We start from the raw sequence: 26312 nt of genomic DNA, 5'->3' as shown, positions 1-26312 counted from the left end.
GAACACAGAAATGATAATTTTCTTGAAGCCTTCTTGCTGTCATTTATGTATTAGAAATATATGTTAGAATAATATTATGGCACGAAACACCTCCCCATCTTCCCATAGTTAAATCATTTTGTATTTCCTTACTTATTATATATAATCCTGTTTTTTCTGTTTTCATGAGATAAACAAGGGCAAAACCATTATTATATTTACCCTTATTAAATTCTTTTATTTGTTGTTTACTAATCGTAGCCCCACAAAACTCATTCTCGATACCAAGTGGATAATATTCTTCCTTACGAGACTGATTTAATTGTTCCAGGTCTTCGAGGTTAATTTTAAATGACCAATTATACCCTAAATCATTCATATCATACCCCCATTGTTCTATTCTCATACAAACGATACACCCTTCTTTATAAAAAATTTATTTTAATTCGAACTGTGAATTCTGTATGACCTGGAGATAATATCAACACTTCTGTATCTTTGGAATACACAGCCGTTTTATTTAAGTATATATATTGTGATAAATCACTTAATCTCACCAAGTCATTCGCTTCAGTTGGGGTTGGATAATTTTTTAATTTATAAGCATTTTTCATGTTAATATTTTTGGTTATATTATATTTATGTCGTTCAGCCTGTGCCTTTGTGTAATAATTTGATAAATCAATATCCAGTTCTTGAGATACACCAAAGATAGAACCATCTTTACCAACATAAGTCATTTATATTAGATTAAAAATAATATCATAAAATTTTTTATTTTTGTTGAGTTGAAATAACACATATAGACATAATTGACCACAACACTTGGAATTTAATTCTTGGACTTGAAATGTTTGATAAACACCATTCTGTAAGAATTTTATGACTTCAACAGGTGGTGGAAGACCAAAACTATCAAAATAATATTTGTCTTGACTATTAAAAATACAAACCCAATGAGAACCGTTCCCATTATTATCTTCTAAGTTCATAATAATATTCTTTGTATGTTTCGGCACATTTGTTAATTCATCTCTCATACAAATAACCACATTATGAATTTTTAATTTCTTACAATATTTGACAAGTTGTAAATTTGATGTTGTATTCTTTCCAAATTCTTTCAACCACTCATCAATGCTCATTTATTTATTAGAAAGATATAATCCATTACCTCTTTTCGTTAATTTTACACCTGCTTGTGCTATAGAAGAAAGCATATCTCCAACTAACAATCTCGCTTTATCAGGCAGACCTTCAAGTTTTTCAGCAAAATCTACAATTACACCACTTCCACTAATTTGTTTCTCCAACTCTTTGTTATGTCTTTCCAATTCTTTTTGAGCCTGGAGTTGAGCCTTCCTTTCGTTGGCAGTTTTCACCGCTGTTGAAATACCACCCGTCAATGCTCCAACCGCACTTAAACCAGCAAATAAAGGAATTAGAAATGGGAGAAATCCTCCACTCGTCTCTCTTATTGAATATTTTTTCAACATTGGTTTTGTCATTTTAATTTTAAGTGAGCCAGTGTCATTCAAGATTTTAACCTGTTCTCTTGTGAGAAAAACATCAATTCTTACTGCTCCTTTTCTCTGAATTGTATTAACGTTAATCGTACAAGGCTTTTGATTTTGAACACAAGATGATAGTTTATGAAGATTGATTTGATTAACATATACCCCAGTTGGTACTTTGCCACTCATTTATTTAACAAAAAATTATGTGAGACTAATCATCACACCATTATCTGTATTAATCTGCAATTCTGTTTCTTCCAAAAGCAAACAATATGTATCAACTTCTTCACTCTCTCCTCTTTCAATGTATAGGGAAGTATCCACTCGATTAGACTTTATAGTTTCCTTTTGAGCGCTCAGGTCAAACGCATAGATTGTATACAAACTTTTAAATGCTGTCATATCCAAAATAGGTTCTTTATTTCCATTACTTTCACACACCTTTTGGTAAGACTTGTATGCTTCAGCAAAATCATTTTTTTCCCAATTAATTTCCAATCTATCTCGTGGGTAAAATGTTCCATCTAGAGAAACGCGAAGTTGTTTCACCTTAGCATTATCACTCAATGCATTATTCTTATCAGTCGCAGTATCACCATCTGGCTTTTTAAAAATGATCCACAGATATCGTGGCTTTCCTTCCAGAACACCCAAATTCCACGTGTAAGTAGTTTGATTGAGTTTAACGTGTTGACATCTTCTTTTGAGGTATGATACACTGAGTGGTTTCTTTGAGTTAAGTCTTCGATTCAACATCTCTTCTGTTTTAAGATTAGGAGTATATTCACTGATATACCAACTCATTTCCTCAATTACAAATTTATTCTGATCACCAAAAGCACTACCAACACCAAAAAGCAATCGATTTTCATTATCATTCCTTTGTAGTTGAAATCTAATTTTAAGGCCATACAGAACTTTATCATGATCACAAAATCCAAATATACCTTTAAGAGGAACTGCCACAGTAAAACTATTTTCTGCTTTTGTATCATCATTATACATTCCTTTCCTTTGAGTATATCCAGGGTCTGTGTTTGTTCCCGTTGACATATCAGGAATAAAACCTTCGACAGACCCCTTTCCCATTCTATCACTGAATGTATAGAGTGTAAATTTTATCATTTCAGATACAGCAGAGACATAATCAACCGCTTCAACTTCTTGTGTTCCAATATACAAACGCACACTATCAAACATTTTCCAGAAGAAATCATTTACAAGTGTAGCGTTTGTGTTATTCCCAGCCTTAGTGAATTTAAATTTACACAACAAGAAACTTTCGGAGAGATTCAAATAGGTTTGTTGATTATTTATTTCAAAACTTTTTGTTCCATTCGTATTCCAGTCTGTTCCAGTTATTGCATTTACCTTGAAGTAATCTTCTTTTTTAGTGGAGTTTGAGATAATAATAGTATCATCCAAATCATAGATACTATCAATTGCTTCCATACTTGTATTTATTTAGGAAAAAAAGATGTTAAAACTTTTGAAACCCTGATCCAAGTATTTGAATTATTTTCTGTCGTTCTTGGGGGACAACTGAGTTTTGCCTTTCTTAATTTCTTTTATTGCTTGTAATTTATGAGATTCCTTCTGAGCATCTTTTATACTCTTTACAGCACCTGCTACATTTCCCACAGCAGAAGCAGTTGAACCAATTAGATCTTTATGTTTAAGAATAGTTGAACCAATACCCATGAGAGTATCAATTATCCCATCTCCTCTAAATTGATGTCCAACACCCCTTTGTCTCTTAGGTTTATAGTATCCTCTACCAAGATACATACCTTCACCCTTGTAGTATGGGGAAAGGAACATCCCATCCCCTGTAATTATTTTATATTTTCCCAACTCGTGTTTCCTCACAATAACCATCGTATTTATTTATTGGAAAACTTCACGTAGGTGAATTCTGATGGATATAACTTCTCCATTAAAAGAAATCACACGATTATCTTGGTCGGTTATCCTAAAATTTACTCTGTGTATGGTTTTTCCTGACACAGGTAGATAAACCAAATTTTTGGGTTCCATATTGAATTTATAACCAATTGGGGTTGAGTATGCGCTGAATGAAAATATTGTATTTGTTTTTTCCCCATCATTATAAGCACCATCAATCAAATCACAGTGAATTAACACCGAATTTATTCCTGAGGATATTTGAATGACATTATCACTGTAAAACGTCCCATTAGTTTCAATCTTTTTTGAGGAGAAACCCAATAACTCTCTAAATGAATTATCAATTGTGAAATCAACCTTGTAGTTATTTTTAACTTTAATCGTTGATTTTGAAGTATGTTTTTGAATGTTTATAACAATATTTTTTGGTTCATCACCCTGTTCTTTCATAAGACGAGCAATTTCGGAAGATATTTGAGAAATCTCATATGCTCCGGGTGAGACTGTTATCGTTTTGTATCCACTTCCTGGATTATAACTAAACTTGTCATTTTTCTCGGTTATATTAAATAAGGTATTATAAGTTTCCATGGACAATAAAGATGCCTCATATTCTTTTGTTGTGTCAAGTTGTAGTGGGTATGGGAATGAAGATGTGTGGTCGCTTGTTGTGAAATTGAAACTAAGGATTGTGCTTCTCATCTTATTTAATATGAGATAAAATGTCTTTATATTGATATTTATTAATTATTTTCATGTTCATCAACTGGTCTAAAATGGCTGATGCTTCATTAAAACAATTGTTATTTCCAGCCTTCTTACTGCCTAACAACAATAACAGTCTATTAACTAATTGCGATGGGTCATTTGGAAGAAAACTAACACCTGAACCAAGGATACTTAAAGCCTGAATAATGTGTTTCTCCTTCTCATTCTTCCTACTTTTACCAGAAAGAATAACCTTATAATTTAGAGTGTTCAGCAGATCAATATATACTCTATCATTATTATTTTCCATATCCAATGGTTTATCAATATACTTTGATTCATCCCTCACAGTTGAACCTTGTCTTCCATCTTTTGTGAGAAGAAACATTAATCTCGGAGTTAGTTTAACAGGGGGTTGAGCAGAACCCAAGAACCTTAATTCATCATTAAATATCAATACCTTTTCTTGAACAAGATGAAATATTGCTGATTGTTCTGTTGGAATGAGTCCTGCTTTGGTTTTTGAATCCGCTGAATATTCATTGTTTTGAAGAGCATTCACAATATAATCAGGGGGTCGATTAATCTCTTCCAGTTGTTGAAATAAACCTTCATCATCATATTCTAATTCTCCTAAATGCTCTAATTCTTCCTCCGTCATTTGACTGAAATCTTTTAACATTTGAAGTTTTTTAGGAGTATATTCTACTGTGGGAACTGTGGAAACATCTTTCATTTTTCCTTGGGAAGTTTTTAAAAGTGGTTTAAAAAATTTCTCTTGTTTTCTTTCAAATGCTTCTTCGCCCGTTAGTTTCTGTCTGCGTTTCTTCTTTATGTCTTCCTGCTGTTTTACAACTTTTGAAACCAACTCTTGATGTTCCCTAAATCTTCTTGCTCTTTCTTTCGCATCCATTTATTTATTGAAAAATATCATTTAATATCTCATCTTGTTTCACAACAATATATTTATATTTTTCAGTCGTGTGTTTCATGTAATCCCCAAATTCCTTTTTACTACATAATGTAGAACAATTGTCTCTCCAAAAATTGTTTATATCTATTGAATTTAACTTGAATAAAATAAAAGTATTAGCATTGTTTCTGATGGAACGACGAGGAAGCTGAAAGTACGATTGACTGAGATAAATACAATTACAAGAAGAATGTCTCCCTCTTGTGTAGTAGCTGTCCATTACCGTTTGGTTTCTCTCATTAACACAATCATCAAAGATAACGAGGTTCTTTTTGGATTTATCCAAATCTTGGGGAGACGGTATATCATCCGTATTATCACTCAGAATACAAGTTATCGGTTTTGATTTCTTTTTACATCTCTGTGTATCACAAAATAGTTGTATTATATCTTCAATGTTAAAATCATTTAGGTTTTTTTGAAGTTTAAATAAACCGATTATATCTTCTTTTTGAAGACCAGCATTAAAACCTTGCGAGAGTAGTTGATACTCTGGTTGAAAACTCGACTTTGTGAAAATTATTAAATTATCATAATCTAAAAAGTTGGGAGTGAGGAGCATCTTTAAAAGTAAGCAGGTTTTTCCACATCCACTTGAACCAACTATGAGGCATCTTAATGAATTTGGGAGATTTTTATGGTTGTCAAATTTTATCTTATTTTCCCAAATGGGTAAAAAATCATTCATTTATATATTTGGAAAACAGGTTATTTAATTTATTATTGGCTTTTTTCGAAATTCTATATTTTATCCGAAGTTCAGGTTTAATTTCAAGATAATCCATTATTTTATTTATGCAATATCTTGTGTTGATATTTCCCTGAAAATCACATCCATGAATAATATATAACAACAATCCTTTGAACATTTCTCTAATATGTTCAGTTTCTTCCCTTGTAAGGAAAGGTGTGTTCTCACCCTCGTACTTTACATTCATTTCTCTAATCAATCTTGTGAAGTAATTCATTTTTGGTGTAAATCTAAAAGAATTATTTTCCTTTTTATATTTTTGATTATCATTAATTAGAAGATAATCACAGAATATACATTGTTTATAGGCTTTTGACTCTGTGTTTAATCCCCGTCTTTCACACGCAGGGCAATTCTCAAATTTGTCATATGGAGAATCATGGAATTCAAGAGGCTCAAAATCGAGTAAACTATTCATATTTATAAAGTAAAACTTTACTTAAACTGAAATTCATCTTCGATATCATCTTCGATACTTTCAGAATCATCTATACTTTCATAACTATCATTTGAACACCAACTCTCGGTGCCATAACTATCGTTTGAATGCAAACTCTCGGTATCATAATCACTCTCATAATCTTCAAAATCTTCAGTTGAATATTGACTCATTTAATTAGTAGAAAAAACATTACCATCGATATCGATATACATTTTTTCATTAACAGATTCAACTGCTACATTTTTTATATTAAAGGTAATTTTAAAATGATCCTTAACTACAATTGAACGAAATGTCATTTCACCTGATATATTAACATCCTTTATTTCATCAGGATTTATATCTTTCGGGTTGTTGAAAAAAATACAAATTTCTCCTTGCATATTACAGATGGTCTTATCTTTTCTTTCTAAAGCTTCATCCATAAGGTTTTTATTTTTTGATACCTTTTCTTGTTTCATTGCTTTTTCTAGTTTTGAATATATTGCCAGAAGGAGAGGAGAAACTTTTGTTAGAGATACCTTAATTGATGTTCTTCCAGGTATACTAAAAGCCCTTCCACTGAAGTAAATTGAAGAACTCATCATATCCACCATAATTGTTTTTATCCAATAGTTGTTATATTTATCTTTGTTCAATTTTACATCCTTGACATATTTCTCAGCATCTTTAACAAATGAAGAGATTGATTGAAACTTGTCTTTTGTGTCTTGAAACATTGTATTTATTAAGTGAAAAAGTTGGAGGATAAAATGGTTTTAAGCACAGATTCACCTGTAAAATAAACGAAATTTTCATCAAGAAAATTTTAGTTTAAGCACAGATTCACCTGTAAAATAAACGAAATTTTCATCAAGAAAATTTTAGTTTAAGCACAGATTCACCTGTAAAATAAACGAAATTTTCACCAAGAAAATTTTAGTTTAAGCACAGATTCACCTGTAAAATAAACGAAATTTTCATCAAGAAAATTTTAGTTTAAGCAAAGTTTTATTATATAAATATGGTGAATACAACATACTGCGATGTTTGTAATCACGAATATAAACATTATAGAAAACACCTCCGAACCAACAAACACACATTTAATCTATTTCACAAAATATCCCCTCTTGAGTTGGAAAGAAAACATTGTGATACCTGCTCAAAGGATGTTTTGAAGAGTAGTTATAATAGGCATCTTCAATCACAAAAACACAAGAAAAATGAGTTTAAAGTAAAGGGAGACTATTATATTGAAAACATTGATGGGGCATTTAAAGGGCATATAAAAATCAGGATTTTTCAATTTGGAGAACCCGGTCCATCATCAATAGTTGAATCAATTGAAATAGTGAAACCTGATGTTGAAAAATTTATTAAAAAGACATTAAAAGAAATGAAAACTTTAAAGTTTTATATGGGAGTGAAAATGAATATGAAAAGACAAGATGAAGAACAAACTCCTTATATGAGGACAGATCTTCATTTTATAACATCATTTCAAGATTTTTTGAATAGTGGGGTTTATGAAGAACTATCAAGACAAGAGGAGGATGTTGATAATACAGTGGTAGGAAGTGGATTCAATATTTTAAAAAAATCATCTTTTTAGATATACACATTCTAAAATCAAACCCTCTTAAAGCTTCTTCTTATATTGAATTACCAAAAGAAATAAAACGAAAGAAGGCAGTTGTTAATATTAAGAATAATGATAATAAATGTTTTGTCTGGTCTGTTCTTGCTCACTTACATCCACCAAAATGTAATTCAGAAAGAGTAAAACAATATATGAAATATGAGAATACCTTGGACATTAAAGATTTTAATTTCCCAATGCCACTAACAGATATTCCTAAATTTGAGAAAAAGAATAATCTTTCTATTAATGTATATGGATTAACGGATACAAACAAAGTTCAAATATTAAAAATTTCAAACAACTATAAAAATGAAGAAACACACATTGATCTTTTATATTTTAGTGTTGGAAAGAATTCACATTACACATACATCAATAATTTATCAAGATTAATCTCTTCTCAGGTATTCAGAACAGCAAACAAAATATATCCTTGTAAGCGATGTCTTAATTCATTTCATACAAAAGAACGATTAGAACAACATTCAAAATATTGTAGTAATCATAAATCAGCTGTAATTACAATGCCTAAACCTGGTGAAAAGATTTCTTTTGAAGATTATAATAAATCTATCATGCACCCATTTGTGATATACGCTGATTTTGAATGTATCCTTAAAAGATAAATACTGCTTCTCCTAATCCAAAAGAACCATATACAAATAAATATCAAAAACATATTCCTTGTGGTTTCTGTTATTATATCAAATCATCTGTTGGAGAAAAGTATAATAAACTTGAACAGTATAGTGGAAAAAATGCTTCACAAGAGTTTGTAAAACGATTAGAAAAGGATTGTATAAGACTAACTAAATTAATGAAAGAAACAAATGAACCGATGAAATTAACCATAGAAGAAAAATTAGAATTTAGAAAGAACAATATCTGTCATATTTGTGAGGAGGAAATTGAGGAGTCTAAAGTTAGGGATCATTGTCATCTTACTGGTAAATATAGAGGTCCCGCTCATTCCTGTTGTAATCTTAATTATAAATTACCTTCTTTTATTCCAGTCTTTCTTCACAACAGCGCCAACTATGATACACATCTATTTATAAATGAACTTTCAAAAACACCAGGGAATATTTCTGCCATAACAAACACAAGTCAAAAGTATATTTCATTTACAAAAATGATATTCACAAAACCTATAACTCGTATAAGGTTTTTTGATTCTTACAAGTTTATGGGAACGCCACTAGCCAACCTCGCATCAAATCTAAGCTCCACGGGCTCTTTTCCAAATCTTAATTCATTCTTTCCAAAAGAGGAAATTCTAACTAAAGAGGAAATTCAGATTAAAGAGAGAATTCAAAGTAAAGAGGAAATTCTAATTAATGAGGAAATGAATGAAGAAATTCTTACTGAAGATGAAATTCTAATTATACAGAAAATTTGAACAAAGAATGAAATTCTAACTAAAGAGGAAATTCTGATTATAGATGAAATTCTGATTAAAGAGGGAATTCTAACTAGAGAGGAAATTGAAACAAGGAATGAAATTCAAAGTAAAGAGAAAATTCTTACAAGTAAGGGAATTTATCCTTATGGTTATATGGATTCATTTATGAGATTTAAAGAAACACAACTTCCTTCAAAATAAAGTTTCTATAATAACCTTTATGAAGAAGAGATAAGTGATAAGGAATATAAACACGCACAAGAAATTTGGAAAATATTTAAGATAAAGAACCTTGGAGAATATCATGATTTGTATCTAAAAACAGATGTTTTATTGTTCGCTGATGTGTTTGAAGCTTTTAGATCACTCTGTCATAATAAAAATTGTTATGGATTAGATCCTGCCCACTATTTCACAGCTCCTGGTTTAGCTTGGAGTGCAATGTTGAAAATGACAAAACAAGATATAGATTTAGTCAGTGATGTAGATATGCTTTTGATGATTGAGAAGTCTAAGAGAGGTGGAATATCACAAGTATGTTCAAAAAGATATGCTAAAGCAAATAATAAATATCTTCCAAATTATGAGAGTGAAAAAGATAGTAATTATTTGATGTACTTTGATGCTAATAATTTGTATGGATGGGCAATGTCTCAATCTCTGCCTTATGGTAAATTAGAGTGGGTGGAAGAAAAGGATTATGAAAAGGCTTTGATGAATATTGTTATTTCTTCTCAAGAGAAATTGAATGACAAAGAAGAAGGTTATTATTTTGAAGTTGATTTGAAGTACCCGAGTGATCTTCATAATAAGCATAAAGACCTTCCTTTTGCATGTGAGAAAGAAACCCCAAAGAAAGAATGGTTCAGTGATTATCATAAAAGTTTTAATATTAAAGGCAAATCAACAGAAAAGTTATTAACAACATTCTATGATAAAGAGGGATATGTTTTGCATCAAAGGAACTTGAGACAATATTTATCTGCTGGGTTGAGAGTAGCTAAAATTCATAGAGTTTTAAAATTTAAACAAAGTCCTTGGATGAAAAAGTATATTAAATTCAATACAGATATGAGAACAAATACAAAAGTAAAATTTGAAGGGGAATTCTATAAATTGATGAATAATGCTGTCTTTGGAAAGACAATGGAGAATGTTAGAAACAGGCAAAACATTAGATTTGCAACATCTTGGAAAGAAGCTTCTAGATTGATAAATAAACCAAGTTTTGAGAGAGAAGAGGTTTTTTCAGAGAACTTTTCTGCTATTCATATGAAAAAGGAAAGTATTGTCATGGATAAACCAATTTATATTGGAACAGCAGTTCTTGATTTATCAAAGATATTGATGTATGATTATTTGTATAATGATTTAAAGAAAGAGTATGGTGAAAATGCTTCATTGTTGTATATGGACACTGATAGTTTTATTCTAGATATAAAAACTGACGATGTTTATAAGGATATGAAGAAAAACATTGGAGTATATGATACAAGTAATTTTAGCAAGAAGAGTGAGTTATTTTCAAAAAAGAATGAAAAGGTTATTGGCAAGTTTAAGGATGAGTTGGGTGGAAAAGTAATGAGTGAGTTTATTGGATTGAGAGCAAAGGCATATGCTTATAAGTATGGTGATCAGATTGATAAAAGGTTAAAGGGAATAAAGAAATATGTAATAAAGAAATCAATAACTTTTAGAAATTATTATAATTGTTTGATGAATAAGAAAGAAGAATATAGGAAAATGAATACAATAAGAAGTTATAAACATAAGATATATAGTGAAGAAGTAAATAAAAAGGCATTAGGAGCCTTTGATGATAAGAGATTTATTTTAGATAATGGAATAGATTGTGTTCCATATGGATATTGTATGATAGAGTGTATAAAATAGATTGTGTTCCATATGGGTATTGTATGATAGAGTGAATAGAATAGATTGTGTTCCATATGGACACAAGTTTTAACGATGGGAAGATGGGTTAGGGTTTTTAAGGGCTTCCGCCGCGTTTTCACAATATATAAATGGTCGAACCAAGTATTAGTCAAACTAAAGAGTGGAGAAAATCTCAGTCTTGGTATATAAATGGAAAACATAATGAATGTGAAAAATATCAAATAAGTCTTATTGAAAAAATATCTAAAACAAAGGTAAATAAAACAAATATGCGAATCAATTTAAAAACCAACAAGTTAGAGGATGTAAAGAAAATAATAAATATGTTTGAATGGACTGAAAAATTTGATGGTTATCAATTGAACAATGGAAAAATAATTTACTACAATATCAAAATGATATGCAACTCAGGAGGTGGTCAGATGAGATCATTAAGAGAAGTTTATCATTTCGTAATGGCACAAAAGGGGTATCTTAAAAAATATAAAGATTCAAATGTTTTGTTTTTCAATATTTTAGATGGGGATTATTGTGCAAAGAAAATTAAACTATTGAAGGAATTTGAGAATGAACAAATGTTTATCGGTTCAATGAGTGAGCTAAACAATATGCATTGGTTATTTGATAAAGAGTGCCCCGAGGCTTAGACGTTTCAGATATTTCTTTCGAATCACCTTTAACAAATCTTTATCTTGTTGTATGGGTTATTTCATAAAGAGTGTCCCGGGGCTTAGACGTTTCAGATATTTCTTTCGAATCACCTTTAACAAATCTTTATCTTGTTGTATGGGTTATTTGAATAGAGAGTGCCCCGGGGCTTAGGCGTTTCAGATATTTCTTTAGAATCACCTTTAACAAATCTTTATCTTGTTGTATGGGCTATTTGAATAGAGAGCCCCTAGGTTAAAAGGGGAAATAAAAAAACTGACCGTTTTTACAGCCATTTTTCCCTGCTGTGCAGGGGTTTGGCTTTTTCTTGAGGCAATGTTTTATGGCCGGATGCCCTTCCTGACACCAACCCTGGTCGCCTCTTACGACACACAGGGATATGGTACACCTATTCTAACCGGGGCATACACCGGGACCAGTACACTGGCACTCATTTCGCCGACCTCGGAAGGATGGCAGGCTGAGTCAACCCCCTGGTGTTAATTCAGCAGCCAACGGGATTTGAACTCAGGACCCTGGGATCCCAAGCCGCCACCCTAACCACTAAACCAACACCAGGCTCCAGGTTAAAAGGGGAGACAAATAAATATACCTTGGGCTAAAAAGGGGATTTTTTTTTTAGGGGAAAAAAAATAAAAATTTCATGGCTGAAAATCCCCCATTCATTTACATGGGGAAAAGTGAGCCAGAACCAGTATTCTTTCCCTACTGAGAGGGCATGCGGGATCCTCGACTGGTCGCCCGGCCGCGGCCCGGGGGTTTTTGCAGGACGATTCGCGTGCCAATTTCGGTGTGGGAGATTCATGTCATCTCGTGGGGTCGGAGCGCAATATTGCCGCTGTTTGAGATGGCCTTACCGGAAACGAAGTGAGGCGGTTTCCGGCCCAAACTGGCGGGACATGTGAGGGGTCGGGGCCAATCGGAGCACCCGATTCAGGTGATGACATTACAATTTTGGCTGGCCCTCCCCCCGAGCTGCAAATCCTATAAAGGTCGGAGAAGTCCCTCCATCTCTCTCGCCTCGTCGACACCGCCACGACCCGCCTCCTGCTGCCAAGACTCCGCCTCCTAGTCTCCGCCCACGCGACGTTGACCCCACCCGCATACCTGGTCCCACCTACTACTCCACCCTCGCACTATGGACTCCGCCCCTTCTCGACTCAAGCTCCTCCTTTACGGTGCCCAATTCCTGTTTCTAAACTCCCTCTTCATCGGGTTTTCTGTGTCTGTGTGTGTGCGTATGTGTGTGTCCTGGTGCCTGTCTGCCTAAGTAAGACTGCAGAAGATCATTATTGTTATAATTTTCGTGCTAAGTCTGCTCTGTGTCCCCTTTTGTAAGTTGATTGTAAATAAATCATTATTAGGAATGTTCCCTTCTCGTTTTTGTCTTTTCTTCCATTGATCCAGCATGGCCCAAATCCTAGCTTAGCCGGGACTTTATTCCCAACGATCGGTTCCTTTTCGCTGGTACGTCCTTGGCAGTGTCGCTCAGCTGCATCCAATCCGGTAAAGTGATCCGGTCCGGTAGAGTCATCTGGTTCGGACAAGGCGTACCGAGGGCGTGATCCCCGGTAATTAAACCACCTGATTAAATTGGTAACCCGATTAACCCATACACGGGAGGACCCTAGGTCACGCGGTTGAGTTATTGGCGTTCACGGTCGGTTAAGCGACCCACCGCGTCATGGAATTATCCATGTGTGACGGCTTACAATTCCGGGAGTCTGGTGGGAACTGGCATAAGAGGGACAGGCTTGTGAAAAGCTAGGGGGCACGAGCTGCTTGTCGTTTCTCCCCCACCTCGTGGTCTTCTCACCCGACCCCCCGGCCCGCAACAATATACTTGCCAAAAATGTGGGTTGGCGAGACTGAAGACATGCCAGTGCAGAAAAGAAACAAGTATTTAACCACTCACCAAAAGAACCAACAAGCCCTGTTGGTTTCAAATTCAGAATGTGCATTCAACAATTTGCATGACAACTGATTTTCAATAACAAAAGCACGTCTCGAGGTCAACCAGACAATGGCAATCTTCATTGTACATTTTATATCCCTCAAGGTATTTTTATTCCCTGTCCCCCCCCCCCCCCCCATTTCAGTGCAGAGACAGGCAGGGTGATCTTAACTACAGGAGATGTGTGTGTGTGTGTCTCAGTCAGACTTCGTGAGTGTGTGTATGTGTGTGTGTGTGTGTGTGTGTGTGTGTGTGTGTGTGTGTGTGTGTGTGTGTGTGTGTGTGTGTGTGTGTGTGTGTGTGTGTGTGTGTGTGTGTGTCTCAGTCAGACTTCGTGAGTGTGTGTGTATGTGTATGTGTGTGTGTGTCCATTTTTCTCAGAGATGGTCAAACGGGCCTTTGTCAAACTTCCAGAAGTTAATCATTGAATGCCAGCGAATGTTTTAGGCAAAAAAGTATTTTAAAAATGAAAAAAAAATTATAATAATAAAATAAAAAATGAAAAAAAACTTGGGTTTTCATCCCCCCCCCCCCCCCCCAAATCGCTCTATCGTGCTTGAGGCTTTGTAGCTACATGAAAGATAATATTAAATAATCCATGATCCCATTCCTTAGCGGGTGTAGGGAGGTGCTTTAGACCACCACAAAAAATAGAAAAACACAAAATTAGATTTCTTCAAAATGCCAACAGGATTAGAATAGCACTGGCCAATGTGGAGTACCCCTGCTTGTGATTAACAACAGTGCATTACCAAAAAAAAAAAAACTAGGACATTAAATTGAGCAATCAAATATTCAACAAAATTGAACAATGACAACTTTTATCACAAATGTTATGACACTTTTTAATGATGTATATTTTTTCTTGTTTAATAATGAGTTATGATGTATACTTTGCAAATAAAATAATTGGGTGTTACAAGTGCATTTTTGTTTTTTTGAGTTTTTTTAAATCAACGACCGTCTGGTTACTTTTGCATCGTATGACCAATGTTTCTTTTCTGTTCCAACAACAGCCTTCGAAAGTTCCACACTTTTCATGTGCCTGAGTCATCATGGAAAATATGACGATGAAACGATACAAGATCAAAAATTGCTACCCTTCCGAGCAATGTCAAACCGTTTCTCCCTCTTATTCAAACCCATGTGCTGAATAAATGCATCTCGGTGCAAGTCAGCATGAAAAAGTCAATTGGTAAAATTCAAGGCACTTAAGCATAACAGTCATCCAGCACACAAATGGTGGCATATGAGTACTAAGATGGAAGAAAATGTTGCCTGTACAAAAGGCGAAGTCTTCGAGTTAACTTCACTGCAACTATCCTCATAGATTCTCTGCTCAAAGCATTCGCTTTTTGGTTTTATCACAAAAGGTTGCAGTATAATCGGCCTCGGTGGTGTGATGTTTAAAGTGTCCACTCCGAGTCTGGGAGGTCGGTCATCGATTCAAGCCGAGGCAGAGTCATATCAAAGACTTTAAAATGGTACGTGCTCCTTCCTTGCTTAACACTCAGCATTTAAAATGACAGAGCATGGTCAAAAAAATTAATAAAATAAAACTTGGCAATAATAGCGCAGACTTTGATGGGCCTAATGGTCTCCTTCCGCATCGTGGTTTCTTGTAAGGGAACTCATATTATAACATAGCATGAGTGTACAACTTATAAAACTTGAGCAATCATTTTACATAATCTTCCAGGTTAATAGACAAAGGCAGTTTTACAATTTTATGGAGCTGTACCTCATGATCAAGGAGTAGCAGCATAGCCGGGTTGTTGTACTTCTCTGGGTTGTCATGAAAGCTCACCATGCCATCCTTCTGGTTGATGCTGGCATATATTTCACCATCTTCGATCTAACGTGTCCATGGGGGAGCAATTGTGATGAGTCGGAGAATAGAGCTCGATCAATTCAAAGTTTGAATTGGAGTGGACTAAAATTACATTCAAACCAAATGTCTAGTTAGCACCAGTACAAATTGTAGGTTTTAGGAGTTCAATAAAGGTCTTTGCGCAAAGGAACACTTCCCAGCAAAGTCCCCAGCAATGCCATCAAGAAAAATCAAGAAATATCATATAAATAACTAAATAAATCATAAATCTCATTTTCAAAAGGAAATAAATGAAGACAAGTCTGGAGATGGCGATGGTTCACGAGCAATGTACATGGTTCACCTTTTTTATTTTTTGACCTTCGAGGGGACGCCATGGGTAAACTGGCGGGAATCAGGAAAAAGGTAGATAATGAAAGTTGTAGTACTCGAAGAGCACTACTTGCATACCAACTTTCATTCAAAACAGTTGAAAACCCTAGGAGCTCGATGCCCAATTTATTGATTTTTTTCACATTTTCTAAGTTTGTGACCTTGACGTTGGGACGAAAATGAAAAATCGAGCTCCGTGGGGCTATGCAGGTGCCATTGGGCTAACCAAATACTGAAACCCCTGCCAGATTCGACAAACCCCCTCAGAGAAGATGTAACTTGAAATCGGCTACCCCCTAAAAACACGTTTTTTGGGCGTGGCTCCGCCCATAATGGGCGCAGCACGCCCATTCTCAGGAAAACACAACTAGATCATGATATAAACCTCCCACCCAAATTTTATCAGGATCGGATCAAAACCCACGGAGCTATGCTCGGGACAGACAGACACACGCCCATAACGAATATAGTGGTCACTTACTGACTCGTGAACCAATTAGCAACTTAAACCATCCCTAAGTACTTACCATATGCAAGACATACTTCTCAGCCTCCCTTGGGCTGGACAGTTGTACTCGATTAGCCATGTCTTGCAATGATAGCGTGAGGAACGTCTAAAAGGAAAGCAGAGAGGAAAGAGCAGGATTTTCTGACATTCTAATTCTTCTAATATATCAATCTATAGTTCAGCATACAAGTAATTTGTTAGTGCAATCTGAGATCATCAATTATAATCATTGACAACTTTACTGAAATAATCTATGAGATTGTAATCAGTCAAAATTAAGGCAATAAAAAGATGTGCGTTACTAATTCCTCACCCCCTTACAGAGAGGCACGAAAGTTCATTTATAGTTACCACCCACCCAACCTCACCCCCTCACATCGCAACATACAGGTGACTGTATTTGACAAAGCACAAAATCTTACCCCCAATATTACTTGCCTTTGTTAGCCTCTGGATATTCTTTTTGTACAAAGAGGAAACACATTGCTTGACAAGGCCCATGTTTTTGTCCCCAAGAAAAGTATCTCGGTGTTTGGCGACAACACCGCACAGCTCAGCTGGGCTGTTTGTGACATAAGCTTGTGCCAGCTCGTGGTATGCATTGCTCAGTGGCTGGTAAAACAGAAAAGGATGCATGACAACCGTGCCAGACTCTGGAAGACCCAACAAGAGAGCCCAAATTTTCAAAATTGGGAAACCGAATTACAGTCAATACTTCACTGCTAAAAAGGAGGAACAAAAAAATAAAACAATAAAAAAAAGACGATATATATATATAATATTGAAAAAACTGCAAGTTTACAAGAAAGGGTAGGGGATGTTGTAAGGACACAGGATCAGTTAAAAAGGGATTGCATTGATACAAGGGTGGTTCAATTTTACCTTGACTTTTGTTCATAAGAGGCAGAACAATCAGGAGTGTACATTTGAAAGTACGAGCCATGCATACCTGTCGCTTCACTGCCGTGTTTAATCAAGATATATCACACCGCACTTCACAACATTTTGCATGTCTACTGAGTCTTAATGAGGATGTAAAATGAAGTAAAACAAAAAGGATCTTGTATAACACATAGTTGATGTTGTTGCTGCTATCATCATAGCGGTGGTGAAAAGCGAAAAGCAAGGTTACGCAATTGGCTCATGTCCGTCTGTTTTATCAGTTTATGGTTAAGGAACAGCTTGTTTAAATTGATTGTGATTTTTTAAAACACGAATCGGAACATGAAAAGAACGACAAGTCTTTTGTTTTAGCGTAATTTGTCTCTGAATTCGACCTGATTGCGCATATTGGGTACCATCTCCATGATTAAGCGGAAGAAATGGTCAACGCTCGAAATTGTAACACCAGCTCTACCGAGCTACCAGCATATGTATGAGGGCGATATGAGCAGTGAATCAAACACCTATTGCCATTGCCTGGCAGTTACCACAAGAGCACCTGAAAATAATTATCCATTATCAACACAAATTTCTGCAAGGTGGAGAGTGGAGAGAAAGTATGTATGCATCATCATCGACTCTTCCGAGAGGATTTTACCTTGGACGATAAAACTTTCAGGATAAAACTTTAACCCCCCCACTCGTGGGGCAGATTAAGTCAGTATCCCACAAGAATCTTTCAGTTGATGGTACAAGCTCCAAATTTGGTATACATGTGCTCCAGGGCCCATTCTCTCAGAAAAGTACGTTACCCACGTTGAAAAACAAAATGGCCGCCATTTTTCAAGATGGCCATCTCATAAAATAGGAAAAAGGGTTTTCAGTGCTAAACGTCTATAAATAGGAACATGCTATTGATCCAAATGTTAAATAGATTGTATTTTGACTGGAGAAATCTATTTTGGCAGTAATATTCGAAAATGGTTACCAGTTTTCAAGATGGCGGCCATTGCATGACTTAAAATCAGTACTTTCGTAGCTGTCTTACAAAATTATCACAGATATTGCTGGGCAACATCTGTGATCATGTATTGAGGTGATGCGGTCAAGCTCTATTACATTATATGAATAAAAGTGATGTTAAAGCACAACCAGGGCACACTGGTGACATCACTGCTGTGAGGCTCAGCATGGGGTTCAGTGTCGACTTATAGTGTACTACTTGTAGCTGGAGTTTACTAACCTAAACTGCAGTTTGTAGTATACTTGAGTGTCCCAAATGCTATCTAATAAGCCCCTGTATATATTTCAGGTAGAAGTATAGCTAGTTGTAGTTTTACACTCTTAGATAGCCACGCCTGAATTGACAGGATGTGCCAGCGCGGGAGAGCCGAGCCAAGGGTAACGGGGCTTCAGTTACACAGAAGGTGTACAGATCGCACGGGACTTAAATGGCACTGGATGAACGATCGGGCTCGGTGTAGGGCATTTGTATGTATGAACCTAGTTGTATCCCATATCTCAATGTGCTTATGTATTTTGTACGGTTAGGTGGTAAAAGGATAAACCCTCGGCCTTAACCTGTTCAATATGTCCACTAATAATCCATTGAGTTGTACTCCTAAAACTGACTGGAGGAAGTGTTGCCTCTGTCAGACTGATACAAAAGAAGAGTTGAAGTCTCCCCCCAACCCGTTATGAATGTAGTTCTGATGGTTATTCCATGATAGCAAAAAACCTACCACAATTTCAGGCAATCCACCAGTTACCGATCAGGTGAGACCCATCCAGATTGGATGAAGGAGGTGGTATTGAGGACACACTGAGGCGAAATAGTGCCAAGTACCACCAAAATTGTCGCAAAATGTTTGAGCTATAAACTTGAGCGTGCCACTAAAAGAGCAGCTGAAATTCAAAATGATCCAGTAGAAGGGCACTCAAAAATGCGAAGAACTAGCATGGAAGTGCAACAGTGTTTCCTATGTGGAAAGATACAACCAAAGTCAAAGTTGCGACAAGCCATGACCATGCAGCTAAATGAGAGGCTTAATGAATGTGCTCGCATCTTAATGATGGCAAGCTTTTGGCTGTCTTGAGCGGTGGAGATGTGGTTGCCCTGGAACCGAAATGCCACTACTCTTGCTTAACAGCTCTGTATCGTAGAGAGAGGGCACACATTGCAGCCAAGAACAAAGAAAAAGTCCAGTCATCCCAAGAAAAGGAAGTCTTCCCTTTGGTGTTCTCTGAACTTCTTACCTATGTCATTGAGACAAGAAACAGCAGTGATGGGCCTGTTTCGTTTCGACTTGCTAACCTGGTGAATCTTTACAAGGAAAGACTTGGAACAGATATACCTGATGTGAACTCTACCAGACTGAAAGAAAAGCTTTTGGCAGAGATACCTGCGTTGGAAACCTACAAGGATGGACGTGATATTTATCTGACATTCAATAAGGATGTAGGTCCTGTCATGTCAGAAGCATCAACCTACTCTGATGCCATAATTCTCGCCAAAGCTGCCAAGATATTGCGTAGGCACATGCTTGATCACAAATGTAAATATGAGGGCAATCTTCATGAGACTTCAGTATATGATTCATTACCTCCAGCTTTGCTCCAATTTGTCTGCATGATTGAGCATGGAGCAGACATAAAGTCTCAACTGAGGTTTGGAGCAACTACAACTGACCTGGCTATGGCTCAGCTCCTTCAATACAACTGCTTTGCCGAATACAAAGAAGGTGCTGCCACACACAGGCATTCCAGAGACAGAGAAACCCCATTTCCGGTCTACATAGGGATGTCTGTTCATGCTAAGACAAGAAAGAGACACCTAGTAGAAATGCTCCATGACCATGGTCTCAGTATCCCATATGATCGAGTACTCGACATATCAGCTCAGCTGGGAAATGCTGCTGTGGCCAGATATGTTAGAGGAAGGTGTAGTTTGTCCTCCCAAACTGAGGAAAGGTCTTTTCAGCACATCTGCGATGGATAACATCGACCATAATCCCTCTTCCACAACGGCGACCACATCATTCCATGGAACCAGCATATCCATCTTTCAACATAGAACATCAGGAAATCAAGGAGAAGTACGGGAACCAATTCTAATTAAGAATACCAAAGTAAAGAAAGTCTCAGAAATCCCCGACTCATCTACAAGTGTCTATCCTGCGTTCTTCACAAGAAAGAACCCTTCTCCTCCCAAAGGCAAAGTTACATATGAATCTCTGCCAAGTCTCCCCCGAACCAATGAATATGAGTGGTTGCAGAAGATTAGCCTCACACAAGAAGTACATGACAATGTTAACATCATTTGGTCAGCCCATCATGCAGAGAAAAAGAGAGGTCTTGCATTTGAAGAGAGTATTACAGCACTTTTGCCCCTCCTTTGTGATGAAGCTCACTCAGTTGCCACTGTAAGGCACTCCATGAACAAAGTCAGGGATACTATTGCACACCTCAACCCAGGACAGGTCCCTGTGATAACCGCAGACCAGCCTATTTATGCACTTATCAAACAAGTCCAGTGGCACTGGCCTGACCTGTATGGTGAGGATAAATTTGTTGTCATGTTTGGGGGGCCTCCACATAGAGATGGCTGCTTTTAGGTCTCTTGGAACCCTACTTCAAAGCAGTGGGTGGACAGGTGCTCTTGTGAAGTCTGGGGTGGCTTCTTCTGGAATGGCAGAGTCCTTTCTTTCTGCCTCGTGTCACAAGAACACGCCATATGCACCAAGTTACAGCGTGTTGCCTCTACATGCTCCAAAAGGAAGCATATGAGCATCATTGTGTAGAAGAGAATGAAGAAGCTCTGGATTTTGATGACTGGTGTGAGAAACGCAGAAAAGAGTCCTCAATTTAAATTCTGGGATCTTGTGTTGTCAATGGAATTGGTGACGTTCTCGTTGGTCAGGTCTTTCAGGGAGGCCAACTTCGGTTTGTATTGCGAAGCACTGGCTGCTCTAATCCCCTTGTTTTTTGCAAACAACAATGTGAACTATGCCAGATGGCTTCCCATCCATCTTAGAGACATGGTCACTTTGGAACACACTCACCCTGAGGTCTTTAATGAATTTCAACTGGGAAATTTTGTGGTACACAAGACTAACAGGGAGTTTTCTGGCTTGGCCATTGACCAAGCACATGAACAGGCCAATGCAGTCGTGAAAGGTGATGGTGGTGCCATTGGGCTTACTGAGGATCCAGCTGCACTGAGTCGGTGGATGGTGTCTGGACCAGAAGTTAGCGTGCTAATATCACAGTACGAGTTGGCGTCACTGGCCAAAGTGGCAAATGAAGATATCACGCACCATGAGCAAACCAACCTATCTCAGAAATCCTTCTCTGACAAGGTCCAGAAATTGTTTGGTGAAATGAAGGATCTGGGCAATCCTTTTCAGGAAGAATCAAAAAACCTGCTCACATTGGACTCAAAAACCATCGTGCATCCCAGTACTGCTGAACTTGTAAGGACTCACCTTGAGAAAGTTAAAGTTGCCTTCCGAGACTTTTTCAATGGTCTGGGTGACAGAGCTTCCTTCTATAAGGCCATCAAAAAGAACAAAGCAGACTTCTTTCGCCAAGAGGCAGCTGAAACTTCTGGCGACATGAAGCAGCAGGTACTCAAAGATGATTGCCGTCTGTTCTCGCAACTCTTTATATCCTGCCAAGCACGAGAGTGTGACCTGCTTGAGTTTTTCCAACATGAAAACCAGTCTTTCCTTGCGGTGCTGAGTGACAGTGGGAAACTCCACACTGGTCAGAAGTCACAACTTGCAAAAATTCTGGAAGCTACAGTTACTCCTCCCGACACTAGACCAGGATGTGATGCTGTTATCATTGATGGGTCCTCTCTTGTGTATTCATTGCCGCCAAAGACATCAAAGACCTTTGAGGGATATGCTGTCCTAGATGTGGTTCCAAAGATTCAGATGTACTCATCGAATTTCGCGAGGACAGACATAGTTTTTGATGTTTATTGGACTTCCAGCCTGAAGGCTGAAACAAGATCAAAGAGAGGCAAAGGGGATCGACGCCGAGTGATGGAGAAAACCAAGCTGCCACCTAACTGGAAAAAGTTTCCTGAGAGACAACAACAAGACAGAGCTCTTTGGGTTCCTTGCTGATAAGATAGTGACCATGTGTCCTGACAATGTCGTTGTTGTGACCAAAGGAGATCAGGCTCTTTCCAAAAGATCCATCAGTCTTGATGGCTTAAGTCCTTGCAACCACGAGGAAGCAGACCCCAGAATCTTCACTCATGCTCTTCATGCAGCCAAGCAACAGATAACGTCTGTGTTGATTAAAGCATGTGACGCAGATGTTCTCGTTGTTGCAGTCAGTGTTTTGGCTACCCTCCAAGATGCAGGCATGGAAATGCTGTGGGTTGAATTTGGCCAGGGTCAGTTCATTAAGTGGTTGCCAATTCATGACATTGTGGCGAATCTTGGCCCAGACAAATCCAGTGGCATGCTGTTCTTTCACGCCTTCACTGGCTGTGATATTCTGTCAGCTTTTTGTGGAAAAGGCAAAAACACTGCATGGCAGGCATGGGAGGTTTACCCTCAAGTGACTCCCATCTTCAAGAAGTTAAGTCAGTACCCACCAGTCGTGGAAAATGCAGACTACAACGTCCTTGAGAAGTTTGTCATCACCATGTATGACAAGAACAGCACTATGGACAAAGTTGATGAGGCAAGACTGGACTTGTTCGCTCAGAAGCAAAGGTCTTATGATGCCATTCCGCCGACAAGCGCAGCTCTCAAACAGCATGTCAAACGGTCTGCCTACCAATCAGGCTGCATATGGGGCCAGGCAACAGTGTACAAAGTGCAAACTGAAAGCCCCGCTAACTGTGGGTGGCAGAAAGATGGTGAGGTCTGGCAAATCTTTTGGACGACCCTTCCACCCATTTCCCACAGTTGTCAGCAGTTAACAAAATGTGGCTGCAAGACGGAATGCCGAGGGCGATGTAAATGCTATCGCTTCAGTCTCAAGTGTACACAGTTGTGTGCATGCAAATGTGAGGACTAAATGATTGACTAATCCACCACGTAAATCAAAAGATAATAATTTCCTGCTGTATATGCTATATTATTCTTCATTTTTTTTCTTTTTGCAAAATGTAGCGCTAAAAGAGCTTGTCGTCATTTAATTCCGGCCATATCATCTTAGTTTTCAATAATTACGATTTTGTAAGTGCAGAAATGGATTTTTCTAACTCAAAAACATATATTTTGATGCATAGAATGTTAAAATAGCATTATTCCATCAAAATTGAGCTCAAACACAGATTCAAACCACTTCAAATGGTGGCCATCTTGAAAAATGGTGGCCATTTTGTTTTTCAACGTGGGTAACATACTTTTCTGAGAGACTAGGTCCTGGAGCACATGTATACCAAATTTGGTGCTTGTACAACCAAGTGAAAGATTATTTTAGTAATTTGCTGCACTACACCCCCCTCCACTTCACTCCCTACCCCGAGCACCTCTCTCCCCACCCCCCTACAATTCCACCACCATCCCGCACCCCCTCCGCCATCCCCCCACAACACCCACATTACACCCCCTCTCAACAATCCCCCATCAACCCACACTCTCCTTCCACCATAAACCACGACCCCACAATACCCACAACCATCCCACACCCCTCTCTCCCCAGCACCACTCCCTGTTCCACTGGGGCAGGACCTCGACACGTCACGAACACAGACACAAATGGCATCCCAAGAAAGTATGAAACGGTATTATCTCAAAACATGCAAGACACCTCATGGGCCTGTGATGGTGAGACAAAGCATTCATCACACGTTTTAGCCGCAGTTTCCAAGTGTGCCTGGTCGTGCCAAGGCGCGGTCGTGCTATTGGGCGATGACAGATATTTCTGCTCAAGTAATGTAGCTGCCAGTGTCCGAAATATCCAAATGTGGATTGGGCCTACAAAATGTTTGCTTTTGTGCTTGAAATATTTCACAGAGCGCTGTTATGAACCAACAGGGATGGCAAAATAAAAATGAAGCTTTATTTCTGATCATCAATTTGGTTTCAGACCAGGTCAGTCTACCCTGGACATGCTGCTTCTGCTTTCCCAACAATGTATGGAAGTCCTCAATGCAAGACATGAGATCAGAGCCATCTGGCCAGACATATCGCTGGCTTGCGATATTGTTTGGCATACCGCCCTATTCACCAAACTCTCTTCTTATGGTATCCAAGATAATCTCCATTCATGGCTCACGGACTTCCTCTCCTGTCGCAGTCAACGTGTGGCCCAAAATGGAATTTTGTCATCTCCTTTTCCTGTCCAGGCTGGAGTTCCTCAAGGCAGTGTTCTTGGCCCTGTGCTTTTTATGGTTTTCATCAATGATCTCTTTGACTCCCTGGAAAATCCTATCTTTTTGCTGATGACTCCACCCTCTGCCGAACCATCTCTCATCCCTCTGATCGACAGGCAGCAGCCTCTTCACTCTCTGCAGATCTACATAAAATCACAAGTTGGTTCAAAACTTGGAACAGGTCTTTCAATTCTGACAATCCTCTTTCAATCCTATGGTGTCAGATTAGGCCAGATCAGATGCGACTTGCTACAGGTACCATGTAAACCTGTACTAACCTGCTTCATGGTCAGGTTGTCGGTGACTAAACCGTCTCCCCCACCAGGCTTCCCGGTGAAGAGGGTGTATAGATATGGACACCGAGCAGGAATAAAAACAACACCAGTCAAACGGTGGAGGAGCTCCTTGTGAGCCAACAGCAATACATATCTGGTGTTCAACTGCATCTGCGGACATCCTCATGCAGTGGGTAACCTTTCCTTGGAGGTTGGTGGCAGGATTTTTACTCTGGCCACAGTAAAACACTTCACTCTGCAAAACACACTAAAAACCCAAAGAAAACTGAAAATTCACTCTGTGAGAGTACCTTCTGTGCAGCTGCCCTTTGCAGGGCAGCTCACTGAATGACAGGATTGGAGCAAAGCCTTCGTGACCCCCCCCTCTCTTTCATGATAGGTGGAAAAACGGGGTAACCTTCCCGGGTTGGATTGCGGTAGTGTGTGTCGGGGTGGTGCTGAGGTGTCGTGCACCAGACGACAGTCTCCTCGGGTTAACTTGAGGCGGTCCCTTTCTATCCTATCTCTAAGGATAGAGAAGGATGGATGGGTGCTTCGAATCCTGTCTCCAAGGATGGGTGCCTGGAATATCCTATCTCTAAGAGAATATGATCAGCTGTCTCCACTATCATCTGAGCTCCAGCGCTTGTACATCGGTATTGCAGCACTCTCTGAGGTTCAGAGACCGGATAGTGGCGAGATCATGGCTGGTGGTTGCACCTACTCCAGGTATACCTCCATTTACAATGATTCGAAGTTGCGTCGTCCGTCAGTATGTACCCAGGAGGCTTTGAATTACGTCTCTTTACATCGAAGTTCCGTCGTTCAAGTCACGTGCTTTGGCTTTCTCCATCTCCAATTTTCCTGAACCACCCAGTCTTTCGCCGACATGTTGAGATCGTTAACGTTATGAAGCCCGCAGGCACGCACACGGCCACACATGGATTGCCGTTTCAAGACGTGTCTGCATTTTGTGCAGTGCTACATCACACTTCAATGACGACACAGCAAACCGTGCTGCTGTGTGTGTGTCTGTCTGTGCCGTGCCTGTGTGCGTGCCAGAAAAAAAACAAGCTTTATGGATGGAAGAACATTTCTGTATTCTGTGCTCCGTGCCCTTGTCGAGTTGTACCTGTACCTGTTGTCCTGCATGGAATATTCCAGTACGGAATGTAAACTTTGACCAATTGGACGGCACCACAGTCGAACACTACACCACCATGGGAATTGTTCATACTGTTTGAACATCCTTTGTTATTGAACACGTAAAACGTGGAAA

At 38.0% G+C, this 26312-nt stretch overlaps 1 protein-coding gene across 3 annotated transcripts in view; it reads right to left on the bottom strand.

Annotated features, from left to right (window-relative positions):
• COPS3 (COP9 signalosome subunit 3) overlaps positions 1–26312 on the bottom strand; it is a 134836-nt gene that overhangs the window by 16601 nt on the left and 91923 nt on the right. For 2 of the 3 annotated variants that reach the window (XM_085892388.1, XM_085892386.1), the window contains exons 8-10: positions 16973–17146; positions 16554–16640; positions 15565–15678 (exon numbers count right to left, since the gene is read on the bottom strand). In XM_085892388.1, the coding sequence (XP_085748514.1) occupies positions 15565–15678; positions 16554–16640; positions 16973–17146 (375 nt within the window). The remainder of the gene's footprint in view (positions 1–15564; positions 15679–16553; positions 16641–16972; positions 17147–26312) is intronic. The other variant, XM_085892387.1, reaches the window with a different exon arrangement.

Source organism: Eptatretus burgeri, chromosome 8, assembly GCF_056783735.1.
Source record: "Eptatretus burgeri isolate ZD-2024b chromosome 8, Ebu_testis_v1, whole genome shotgun sequence".
Taxonomy (NCBI): domain Eukaryota; kingdom Metazoa; phylum Chordata; class Myxini; order Myxiniformes; family Myxinidae; genus Eptatretus; species Eptatretus burgeri.
Note: the sequence above shows the minus strand (reverse complement) of the source record. Positions and strands in the feature narration are given on the sequence as shown.